The following is a 13,054-nucleotide window of genomic DNA, read 5'->3' as shown; positions in this document are numbered from 1 at the left end:
TAATAATTGCTAATAGAGCTGTTTTCACTTGAGTGTCGAAAGTAATTTGCGTTTGCTTTGGTTTAGCATTACTGCGCTCAGTGATTGGTTTAAAATTCTCGTGCCTCTTTCTCAGCCAATCAGAACTAAAACTAAATCAATTGGTCTCGCTCGCGCACGTTTTCCCGCACTTCGTGCCAGCTACAAGTATTTGCTTCGAATTTTGATTGGCTCACTGGATTGTCTATGTCCTTTGTGATTGGCCAGAGTAATAGGCCTTATGCATGATAACGTCATATGCTCAAAATTCACCACCAAGCCTCGTTTAAGCAAATTATTCTCAACCTTTCTCCTCCTTCATGCAGTTTTCACGAGGGTATTCTTTTCATTTTTGCTGCTTTTGGAATTCGTTCATGATAATATTTACAAGTTTACACTTCAAAAGCGAGGCTTGGTGGTGAAACTAGCCAGTCTGACGTAAACATGCATAAGGGCTTTTACAGCAAATTACTTTGCTTTTGGTTTTAAGACACTCAATTGAAAACTGCTCCAACTAATTATTAGTTGTTGCTTCTGTTTAGGAGGGAGACTGTGTCAGAGCTATTGGATCATATGCTTCGTGATGCTCAACTTCATCCTGATGTAGCACTAGTCAATGGAATCTCTGTTTTACTCACACTCTTGGAAGTCAGGAAAGGAAGGTGTGATCTTGGTATTTTGTTGTCACACTAAATGCTTTTTTTTTTTGCTAGAGCACAAAAATTTAAACTAGATTTTTTGTGTGAATTTTTTTTTTGGTTTAGTGAATTTGTGAAAGACATATGATGAGAACTGTGGTAGAAACATGAAATGATTGAAATGATCTTTGCAGTATAAAAGCAATTTAAGCTATTGCTTTTTTAGCCTGAAAACAATTTCAACGTTATAACGAGATTCAAACCCATGACCTCTACAATGCCAGTGCGTTGCTCTACCAACTGAGTTATGCATTGCGTTGTTAGCATAACTTATGCGTTGTGTTGGCAAGTGTTGAGAGCAGGTCAACTGTAGGTTCTGCTGCCAGGCGGTGTTGGACACGGTTCACGTGACATTTTTCGACCAATCATTTGTCACCTTGGTGGAAGCAATGGCGGACAATTTTGTCGCGGGATTTTAAGAAGGTCTCATCTTTTTCGTGCGATTCCGGCTAAACTTTAACGGTTGTTACGGATTATTTTATTGGAGCTGGAAGAATAATACCTAGGCCAGTCATCTGTCAAGTTCTGAATTAAGGGAAGCGATTTTTCTCTCAAAACTAGTCGATTGAAATCATGCTATATGGTAAAGGGTTGTTTGGCGCAAGCGTTCGACGTCGATGAACATTTGCTCATTTCTTGACAAACAAGGATCAGTACTGTAGATTATTTTTGCATAGAACTTAAGTTCGATAGTTGAACTTTAAGAAAAGTACGGTGGGCCCAGGCGGGCCCCGCCGTTTTAACGGTTAAATTTGGACTTGAAGTTGGGGTTTTTTCCTTGATATGTCACTCAGTTCTCTTCCATTTCGCAGCATTCTGCGGGAGTTGTATTACACTTGTATTACACTTATCGGCTTCGCGCAACACGCTTTCGTAAGAACAAGAAATTTGCATGTACTCCACTTATACTTCGCACACCCGCTTTAATTAAGAACGAAAAATATACACGTATTCCACTTATCCTTCGCGCAACATAAACAATGAAAAACATGCATGTACTCCACTTATCCTTTGTGCAGCACGCTTTAATAGAACGATAAATATACATGTGTTCCACTTATCCTTCGCGCAACTCGCTCGAAGAACTAGAAATATGCATTAATTTTGTTCCACCTATCTATTCAAGAAGACTAATATTAAGTGTTTATATCATCATTTTGTTTGGCCGATACTCGGCATATATATCAAAACGGCTGTTGGGCCCTCCAAGTAAAACAACTCAGCGAAAATCCATCAAAAACCACGATAGGGCGAACTGCTTTGGCCAGCAGTACATCGACGTACTTCATTCATTACTCAACATTTCTGAAAAGCAAAGCGCCAAAGATAAGTTCAATTTTAGCCCATTTACTTCGATCACAAACGTGCTAGAATCGAATAATATTTCCAATAGTCGACGAACAGCGATGTTTCGAATCCAAAATATGAGTTGTTCCGCCGTAAAATATCGCCTTTATGAATCCAGCAATACGCATCTATGATCATCTATAGGTGCTACTAGACTCGCAAAAGATTTGATATGGATTTCCTCCGATATTTCTTTCAGCATTGGAATATCTTCGCACCGCGAGGAGATGTTTACAGATCGGCGATCAGACGATAATGAGTGCAATTGAAAATTTCTTCTGGCATGCTTTGCGAGTCATGTCCAACACCGCCCGTTCTGCTGCCATATAAAATCACTTGTACCCCATTAAACAATCATTTAATTATCCTTTTAACATTGTGATTATTTTTTATTCACAGTGGAGAGGGAGAAGAACCGATGACAGCGTTGGATGCAGAAAGACTTGCACAGGGTACAAAACATTATTTTATATCCTTCTTAGTTTTCTATTTATGAAAGATTAAAAATAAATTGCCAATCTCATTTTATTATTATTTTTTACATTGTTGTAATTAGTCTTTAGATTAAAGGTCCTTAAATTATGAAAAAAATGTTGTTGTTTTTTTCAAATTAATTTATCTTATTCTCTGGTAACTATTTTGCAGGGGTCAGTGCTACATTAGCAGCTTTAACTCCACGACTTAAAGACTTCCACCAGCTTCTAGTAGATCCACCTCCAGTAAGTCAGTAGTTTTTTCTTCACCATTTCATTAATATTTTTAGATTCATCAACAGCCCTTTTTGTACCAATATTAATTTTAATGCTTGTTGTTCTGTTTCATTTTGATTCGGTAAAATTAATGTATCCTTTAATACTAGAAACTTTGAGTAAAACCCAGAATGGTCAGCAAAATCTGAATGTTTTAATGAGATGGCTGTGTTAACAACAGAGCTGCAAATAACAGTCGGTCATCGGACATTGGCCGACCAAAATTTGCTAATGTCCAACAAAATCCCAAGTGTGGTCGGACATGATGTCGGGACAATTTTTTGATCGTAAATCATTTTACGGCAACGATGAATAAAACTCTGTCCGATCACAATTTTGTTTTGTCCGACCAAGATGGTGTCTTAGTGAGACATATTTCCTTTCAAGTGAAAAAACTATTTGCAGCCCTGTACCTGTTACGTGTATGTAAAATAATTCTGAGAAGGAATACTTCTCTACATTAAACTACTGCCACTGTTGTGTTAATAATACATGATGCAATTATTTGTAGCCCTGTAACAAGATCTAAACTTGCTTTTGTTTTGGCCAAAAAAGTGACCCACACAGTTTGGTAGTCATAAATGATGTGCCGACTGGTCTAGTGGCCATATTCTACTGTGCAAATAACTCAATCTTAGGGTGCTCTCCATTTGCCAGAACAGGCCAGCCAGACCAGTATATTTGAGAGCATAATTCTCTTGTTAGTCAGATTTTTCCTGTCAAATTAGTCAATGCATAAATTTTATATATTCTGTTGTGGTGTATTTGTGGGAAAATCTCATGGAAAAGGGTCTATTTCATATTCAATACCACTGGACCGTCTGGCCAGTTCTAACTAATGAAAAGTACCCTTAGTTTCTTTTACAAATGTACGTAAATCACAATCATTGTTTTTTTCCTTTTCAGATGAAGCCAATGCTGACAACAATAGGAACTTTAGACCCTCCCCTTGGGAATGCTCGACTTCAAGCCTCCAAGTTGGTGGCTGCTATATTAGCCACTAATAGTGATACAATAAATGCCGAGCTAGCTAAACTAGGAACTCTAAAAGTTTTATGGGTATGTATCCAAATCAAACATATCTTTGCTTTAAAATGTTTCAAACGACGAGTGTAATTTTTTTTTTTCATTGTCTCATATTCATTATCATAATCTGAAACAAAAGGAAATAAAAATCAAACTGGTTTGAAAAAATTTAAACCAAAGGTAAATTTAAACCACAACATGTACAATTTGTATTAAAGGACTTATTGTCTGTTGTGGGTGGTGCACATCAAGAACTTTTGTGTTCAGATTTCAAGTTCTGATCAGGAAGACTGTAATTGGTATCTTACCCAAATGTGATCATCCTTGTTGCTTTATGCTTTTATTGCCTAATTTGTATTTTCTATTCAAGAAAACAATTTATGATTTCCTTTGATGTTACATGTGTTTGTACAACCAGCTAAACTGTACTTGCAGATTGCAGTAGTGCATCTGCAACCTACAGTGTAACTTTTGTTTCCTCCATTTTGTTATTGATATGGTGTATATGTTGTGGTTTAATTTTATCTTTGGTTCAAAATTTTTCAAACCAGTTTGATTTTTATTTCCCTTTGTTTTAGATTATGGTAATGAATATGAGACAATGAAAAATGAAAATCAAACTGGTTTGATAAATTTTAAACCAAATATAAAATTAAACCACAACATATATATACATGTATGTGATTTCCTTTCTTTCTTGGTTTTTCTGTATTATTGCATGCTGTTGCTTCAGACACTTTTAATGCCACCTTCTTAATTGTGTTTCATATTCAAATTCTACCCATTGCTCAACTAGTTATTTGATGATACAAGCGGTCAAGTTTGTTGACAACATTTTTTTCTTTAAATCTGGTTTGCAGGAGTTATTTTTCAAGTATTCATGGAATAATTTTCTCCATACCCAAGTGGAGAAGTGTATAACCACAGTTTTAAACAATCCCCCAACTGAAGAAGATGGGGAACAGTGTACTCCTTTAGTTGATGTTGTAAGTTTGCGCAGGACATTTTGTGTTGATGTTGTAGGAATTGCTTTGAAAACTTTGAAAACTCTGATATTTCATGTCTCTCAAGACAGACAGACAGAACCAACAATGTGTTATAAACACAGGGCCGTAACTAGCAAGAGGCAAGACAAGGCACTTGCCTCGTCTAAATTTTTACCCAAAATTAAAAACAAAATATGTTTTGTTGGGAAAACAATCCCCAGTTGAACAAGATTGATTTTTCTCAAGAAATACCTCATGAAAAATGACCCTGAAAGAGATTCCTGGCTTCTAGATTTCAAAATTTTCCGGAGGGTATGCCCCCAGAACCCAGTAGCAAGATCTTGCCTTGTCTATGGCAAAGGTCTGGTTACGGCCCTGAAACACTGTCATTTTTTTCACTGTTTGTTTGTTTGTTTTTTCTCTGACAGTTATTTAAAGATTGTCAAATTATACAAAGGATACTCCAGGAGTGGGAGGATCTTGATTCAGAAAAGTAAGTAAAAAGGTTCAATTGTCCAAAAATGTTTGCTCCTGAATTGCTGGAAGACAGTGTAGATTGTCATCTTGTGAAACTGCCTGATGTAAAACTTGATCAGCAGGGCAACAAAGTCCTGCATTACTGTCTGGCTATCTTCTCCTGTTTCTTATCACAAAAAAAAATCAAAGATCTCTTCGAGATATCAACTATTTTGCATGAAGTATGAGTAGAAGGTTTATCCTGGGCATTGTTGTTCAAACATACCATGGAAGAATTCAAACGTCTTTCAGTTCAAGCATTTTTTTTTTTATTTTCACGGAGGAAATGCTGTATTTGTCAGTCGCGACGGCTGGGTGCTTTGCGACTCATATACTTTGGCTTGGTTTAAAATAGTAAACTTTGACGCTTGCCTTTAATCGAAATAGTTGTTTCCTTTCGAGTTAGAAAGATTTCTACTCGGCTTAATGCATGGTTCCCGATAAAGGTTACACACGACAGAGTTACCTTTTGTCTCGTCACGCAATCTTAACCCCACATTGAGAAGTAAATCTTCGTTTGGATATTGCCAAAAGCCGCTTCTCCTCGCGTTATTCTTTACCTTACGGCTACACATGCCATTTCTAATGGCTACATTTCCAGTAAAACAGTTGCTGTTTTTTTTTTTCTAATGGCGATGCATTAACTTCTGAACAGAAGCAAAAACTTTTAGCGTTTACTGCTTCCACCAGAAGTAATATCACAACAGGCTACAAAAACACTTGTAAATATCACTTCACACCTGCATTGAATGATGTTGCAATTCTAAATTGTGCAACTCAGCAGAAATAATCAATTGTCACGAAATGAGTTCCCTTTGGTTAACTATCAACGTTTTAGTGTGTGAAAGACTTGTACCAGTACAAATTTGCGTTGTTAATCATTTTAGGTTAAATTAATATTAGCGCCTAAAGACTTGTACCAGTACAAATTTGCGTTCTTAATCATTTTAAACTTCGTTGCCTTCGAGCGCTGAACCCCTCACATTCTTAATTGGTTATGTCACGTAAGATTTGGGCTACTCATGTTTTTAATTGAAGGCCTAAGCGCAAGAAACGCACTTTGTGTTTTGGCCAAATTTAAAAAATGTCACAAACAACTCCAAATTTCACATGCAAGTTCGTTTACGTGTGCTTAACATTGATCTGTATTCAAATTCGCTGAATCTAGCTTCGTTTTTTAGAAATTACGTATGCAAAGAACAAAGGCGTTTTGCAAAGCTTACGTTCTCCACCGTCAGCCAGCAGCATGAGTTTTTTGACACATCGCGTGTAAATCTTTCCTTCTAGCGTTATTTAACTGTCCGGGGAGGTTGAAAAACGTGTCAGAGCCATGATTTTAGTTCCTATCCACCATTTTGAGGATTCGCTTTAAGAAAAGGACTGGACTGAACACATTGTGACGCGATGTCACCTGATAGGCGTCACGTGAGAGGAAAGAGAAAAAAAAAATGGCTGTTTGTTCCTGAAAATCATTTGAAGCCTTTGGTTAGTTTTAGCGTAAGTGCTGCTGCCAGGTGGTTGAAGGACATCATTAAGTCTGAATACCCGTAAGTTTACAGCATCGCTCGAAGAACTGAGTGATGTTTCTGCCTTTGTTTTGTACAACAGCGCTGTTTAGCGCTTCGGAAAAAACGTTGCACAAACCGAGGTAGTTTTGAGCCTGGCGGCATAGAGAGTCTAAAACAAGAGGTTTCTTGCCGGGAACTTCGTCAACGCGAGTTTTGCAGGATCCGCTTGGGTGCTGCTGCGACAAAGTTGCCGAGAAGTGACCTGGTTTTATGTTCCCCAGGACACCTTCCCTTCGCAAAATATTTTCTGTGTCTCATTAAATATTCATCAATGAATCTATCGATTCGTGCGAACGAAAACCTCATAAGTTTATCTTGTTTTCGCGGGATTTTGTAGATGTGTGATGATGTAAGGAGTGGAGATAGAAGTGAGAGCAAGCCGGCGGCACTCAACTGAAAGCAAAACTAGTATAATGTGACAACACGAGCAAACGTATTCAATCAACAATCAGTCTTTATTTCACTTTCACCTCGGCAAATTCAGTACAGCTAACGGTAACGGTAACAGAGTAGAATAGTCTTGCCCGAAACAACAAAAACTAGATAACTGCAAACAGACTGCAGAAAAAGCTAGCTGCAAGCAAACTGGCGTGAAAGCTTACTGCATTAAAAACGCGATCTATAAAAGGTTGAGGCTGACTCTGATCCTAAACTTAACTTGAAACGGCTTAACTCCCTAATCCCTTGGGGTTAGTGTTAAACTTTTTTTTTTTTTTTTTTTTTTTTTTTTTTGCGTTAGGGCTAGGCTTTTGCGTTAGGGCTAAGTCGGTAACCCTAACCTGAAACTCTAATCCCGACCCTACGGCCTTGGGGTTACCTTTTGCGTTAGGGCTAGGACTGTAACCCTAAAAGTTTAGCTGACTTCATCGTCTTGAGAAACAAAAGCTTTTGTAAAAGAAAAGTCAAAAGACGCCGCGCAAGCAAAAACCTTGTCTTTTTGCATGTGTTATTTTTCGAAAACGAAGGAAAGACCAGCAAAATTAAATACAGGGCAGTGTTGAGCACACGTAAACGAACTTGCGTGCGAAATTTGGAGTTGTTTGTGAGAATTTTCAATTTGGCCAAAACACAAAGTGCATTTCTTGCGCTTACGCCTTCAATTGTTATATAACGTTTGTAAATTTGACAAGTCACGTTTTTATATACAAGATCGCAAGTGTTGATGCACTACAGTCCCTTGAGACTTTAACAAAAATGTGCGGAATTTGGTCCAAGGGTGACAAGCTTCCTCACTATATCTTTTCATTTCGCTTGTAAACAAGCAAAATGTCGATAAAAACAAGGTTCCCATGATCAATAGAATTACAGTCTAATCTCTCATTACGGACAACTCTGTAGCACAGACAGTGCTCTGTCCTTTAAGTGTCCATATTAAAGAATCTGACTCTATAACAAAGGGGATGTGAATAAAGTCTGGAATATTTTCTTTTAACTTCTGCAAATGTTTGAAGTTTGAAGACTAGCTGGCAGACTGTAACAGCAACTTTTGCACTGAAAGTTCAACGTATTCCAATTTCAAAATGATGGAAAGGCAATATAGAGACTTCTCCCGAAAAATTGAACCTGATCTGTGTTGATATGCATTTGCAGGCTCACTTGAATCCATTTTAGTTTAAATTTTCGCCCGCACTCAGTGTTTATGGTTAGCATTTTGAGTGCGAAAGTTTGCGTTATGGTCTGATCTGTTAAACTTCAAATGTTTGATGAGCATCCATGCCAATTAGATCATGTTTCGGGGGCACGTGTTCACACTTAGATACAAGCGACGGTATTGAAGTACCTTTTTTCTTGTCTTGTTTCATCTAGTGGTCAGGCCAACCAACATAAAGGATATATGGGTCATTTGACAAATGTGGCAAACAGTATTGTTCAAAGTGTAGAGAAAGGGAAAAACAAAGCTACACTTGATGCAATATTTGCTGGTGAGTCATTGGTCAATACATACATATCATGTGGTTTAAATTTGTTTTTGGTTTAAAATTTTTCAAACCAGTTGATCTTTATTTTCTTTTGTTTCATATTCATTATCATAATTTCAAACAAAGGAAAATATAAATCAAACTGGTTTGACAAAATTTAAACCAGAAACAAATTTAAACCACAGCACATGAGTCAGAGTAAGGGCTGGTTGCGCTTATCGATGCCTCTTGTTAAAATCAGAGTATTCCCTTTGTCCAGACTCACTTGCTGCTCACTAGGTTTCCTTGCACCATGTCCCACATTTTTCTACAATATTACAAGACAGGCCCGTAGGGTGGGGGGGGGGGGGGGGGGGTTTCGAGGGGTTTTTGAAGTCGGCATTTTTGGTAGGTTGAAAAGATACACAAAACAAAAAGACTGGAACCAGTCAATTACACAGACGACTACCTTCCTTGCCAGGATTATTGGAGGAAGCCGCAACATTTTGGCACTATAATGAGAAGTTCTATTCTTTTGGATTGGTTCATTGATGTTTGTCTTGCTTTCCATCCTTGTCGTGGCGCCCGCGGCAAGCATTGCAAAAAAATCCTTACCAAAATTTCTGAAAGTTAGAGAATTACCCCCAGGAACAAAGGGATATTCTGTACTTGCTAAGACATGGAACATGTTCAGTAGTTGTTTCTAAAAGACATAATTGTATAACATGTCAGATAATTAATCATTCTTTCAATTTCTTGTCCACTCATCCACCCTGCATGTAATTTTAATATTTTTTTTTTGAAAACTGTCTAAATGCACATTAAATGTTCAAGCAAGCAACCGTCTACAATATCCTACCGGTATACGTTGGATCAATAGTGATCTAATCGGTTTGACATAAAGAAAACTGAATTTAAAAGCAGAGACAGATACCACGTAGGATGATTAAATTTGTTATGTACTATATTTCGGCTGGCCAAACCAGCCTTCTTCAGGTACAATGGAGTTTACATGGGCTGTGTTTGAGTTTATATGTGGTGATTATGGCCGAAATATAGTACATAACAAATTTAATGATTCTACGTTGTATCAGTCTCTAAATGGACACACTCATTTCTGAACATTTCAGAATATGCTTAGAATAAAAATTACTTTCCGAAGAGCTAATATTGAAGGAAAATGCATTTTACCTCAGAAATGATGTCAAAATGCAGGAAATGGCACTTGAGAGAACCTAAATTTGCAAAATTTCCTGGGGGCATGCCCCCAAACGCCCCTAGAGGCTCGCGCCTTTGGCGCTCGTGTTAGCAATTCCAGCGCTAAAAAATACCTCCCAAAAAATAAAAGAACCCCCCTCAAAAGAATTCACCCTATGGGCCTGTTACAAGATTTTACTATTAACTTTGAGGCACTTGCATTTCATTGAAGTTATTACTCATAGCATTTCGCTCTGTACACAAGTGTAACGTAACACAAATTGACATCTTCACCCGTAACATCGAGTGAACTCAGTCGTAACAGGTGCTACGGGTTAGGGCCCTTAATGACAGCCCTAAGCAGTTTAATAAGTATTCATGACGAACGTTTGAATGAATACAGAATTTTATTAGCTTAAGCCAACTATTTCTCAGTATCCCAAAGACAGCATCCAATTTAGCATGACACTTCAGCATGACAAAGCATAATTAAACCTTAAACCACTCTGTTCGACTTCACACAATCACAACAATCACAATCTTTATTTAACGTGGTCTGCACGCTTAGCTAAAAAGCTAGTTTTCAGATGCGCCACGAAATAAAAATACAAAATAGAGAAATAAAAACTTCTTGGAAGTATATAAAAATAGATTAAGCTATAATTTAGAATAACTACAAATTACAATATTGTCTAACTAAGATTAAAATATAAAAATTTAAAATTTACAAATTAAAAAGAGAAATTTAAAATATTATTAAAAACAGTAAAAAAGCAATAATAAAAATTGACAAACTACTCGGGACAAAGTCCCGTAAGATTTAATGTTCTTAGGTTTGTTTTAAAAATCGTGTAAGTTTTTATTTTTCTTGTGTCGTCTGGTATAGAGTTCCACAGTTTCAATGCAGTATATCTCCATGATTTAAGGCCATATTTTGTTGAATTTACTTTCGGAAGGTCCACAATTGTGTTGCCTCTGAGGTTATAAGTGGAGCGTCTTGTTGTTATAAATTCACGTAAGCTTGCAGGACCGGCATCGCTAGCTAATATCTTAAAAACTGTGGACAATATTTTCGCTAACCGTTGTTCGCGGAGACTTGGGAGACCAATACGCTTTAATAGTTCTTCATAAGGCGTGGACTTTTCCCTGAAAACAAAACGGAGCGCTCGTTTGTTTACCATTTCCAACTTTTCAGCTGACTTTTTACTACAAAAGTGCCACGTTTCCGAACAGTAGTTAAAGTGCGGCAGTATGAAAGCCTTGTAAAGGTCCCTCCTAGTCTCAAAGGGCAACAGTTTCTGCATCCTTTTTAGTACAGAATCCAAAATCCTATTGTTGCAGCACCATGCCTTGCAGCACCTATGTCAACAGTTATTATTAGTCCAATAACTTTTTATTCCATTCCAGTCCAGAGAAATGTATTGATTGATGTTGACTTTCAGACTTGCCAGAGAAAGTTCGTGAAAGATGGAATGCATTTGTGACTGGAAAGTTAGCAGATGTTAACAAACAAAACTTATCTGAACTGGTGAGTTGGGAAACATAGGAAAAACAAAACAGGAGAGTGGGTGGGTTAATACCTCACATGACCAACATGCTCAGTGTGACACACCTAAATCTGTTAAGTGCATTGTTTTTGGTCCTGTGTGTTTTAAAAGAAATGGTGTAGCTTAAAAAAATCAGGTCAAAATAACAAGTTTTAAAACTAGTTGTACCTATCGGTAAGTGCCAACGAGCGAAATACTCATGTTCGTTCATAAGAATGTTCAGACATTGAATGGTTTTTGATAGAACTATATTTGAAATGACCACTGTTATGGTAAATTGTATTTTAGGTAATATGCAATAAAAGGGCTATTTCTCTGGTGTTGATAAATGACACAGGCTTGATAGCCTGCGTAGCAGGCGCCGTAGTTTCCAGCGCGCGTATTCTCGCGATCGCGCACTCTTTTAAACACACTAAAAAACGTACACAGATGTCTGCTACGCTAACTTGAACGGTCAAGGATTATTTGGAGACAAAATTTTTATTCAAGTTAACATTACATTTGCCGTTAGAAGCAAACAACTTTATTTTCTTGTGTGTATGACATGCAGTAATTTTAGTGAGAGTCGCTTTGAATTGATGTTATTCCTACACGTAGCGAAAATGCGTGCCAAATAAAATATAAACGGTATTTGATTTGGAATAAATGATCGGTCAAAAATTACTATAAACACAATCAACACTAAAAGGAAGCATTTACCCGACTTCAGCATTCTCATAAGTCAAGAAAATTCTATTTGAAGTCAACAGTCCGTTTTGATTTTCATGTCTCTCTCTTCGATCGTAAACTAGTTAAAGGACTCCAAAGTCGAAAGATTATTTCATCGCTTTGAAGACCTTGATGTTTATTTTTTCGGCGGTCGAATATTCTGTAGGGTATTCTCTTTCGATTTCTAGTTCCCTAAAGGTGTATTTATCGGTAAAGGGATGAATGACCACATTGAAACATTTTAACAGCGAGCCGCGTGGACGCCATTTTGGTCATTTGCTCTCTAGCAAGGAGTGAGAGACTGGGAACCAGTTGGGAAGAACAATACAACCCAAATATGGGGTTTACTTACACCCAAATATGGTCAAAAAAAAGTCCCTTACGCAGAACGTAAGATTTTCTCTGCCTATACACTCATACGCACACGGCTCTATGATTCTGCCGCCTCGACAGCCTCACCTCTTGGCTCGGCTGTCTCGTTGGCAACAAGTCTTTGTTCAAGGATAATGATGATAAATCTGGATCAAAGGAAAGTTCAAATGAAACTAGTTTAAAATCATTTTGACCTGAAATTATTTATTTTAAACTATGACATAAGACACCCAAGCAGGTTTCTCATTAGAAGGTGGGACCCAGGTACCAGTTCCAGGATACACAAGAGTCATTACCTGCCTAATTTCAAATCTAACATAAAGAAATTTGCTTCGTTGTGTTCTTTTCTGCCCACCTACTCTCCTTTTGGTGCCTTCCTTCTTCAAATTTTAATGAAACCCCTGCCAATGTATACCGTCATGAA

General features: G+C 37.4%; 1 protein-coding gene across 1 annotated transcript; it reads left to right on the top strand.

Moving 5' to 3' along the window:
* Positions 1–560: 560 nt before the first annotated feature.
* On the top strand, positions 561–11,531 carry LOC144640398 (serine/threonine-protein phosphatase 6 regulatory subunit 3-like; the record flags this gene model as incomplete). Its single annotated transcript, XM_078499560.1, has 8 exons — positions 561–680; positions 2,463–2,515; positions 2,709–2,782; positions 3,719–3,871; positions 4,699–4,824; positions 5,253–5,317; positions 8,715–8,830; positions 11,446–11,531. Coding segments are annotated over 8 exons (793 nt in total), but the record flags the coding sequence as incomplete, so codon positions are not given.
* Positions 11,532–13,054: the final 1,523 nt, after the last annotated feature.

This window comes from Oculina patagonica, unplaced genomic scaffold (genome assembly GCF_052425735.1).
Source record: "Oculina patagonica isolate OP01 unplaced genomic scaffold, crgOcupat unplaced297, whole genome shotgun sequence".
In the NCBI taxonomy this organism is placed as follows: Eukaryota; Metazoa; Cnidaria; class Anthozoa; order Scleractinia; family Oculinidae; genus Oculina; species Oculina patagonica.
The sequence above is the reverse complement of the archived record's forward strand: the minus strand, read 5'-3'. Positions and strand labels throughout refer to the sequence as shown.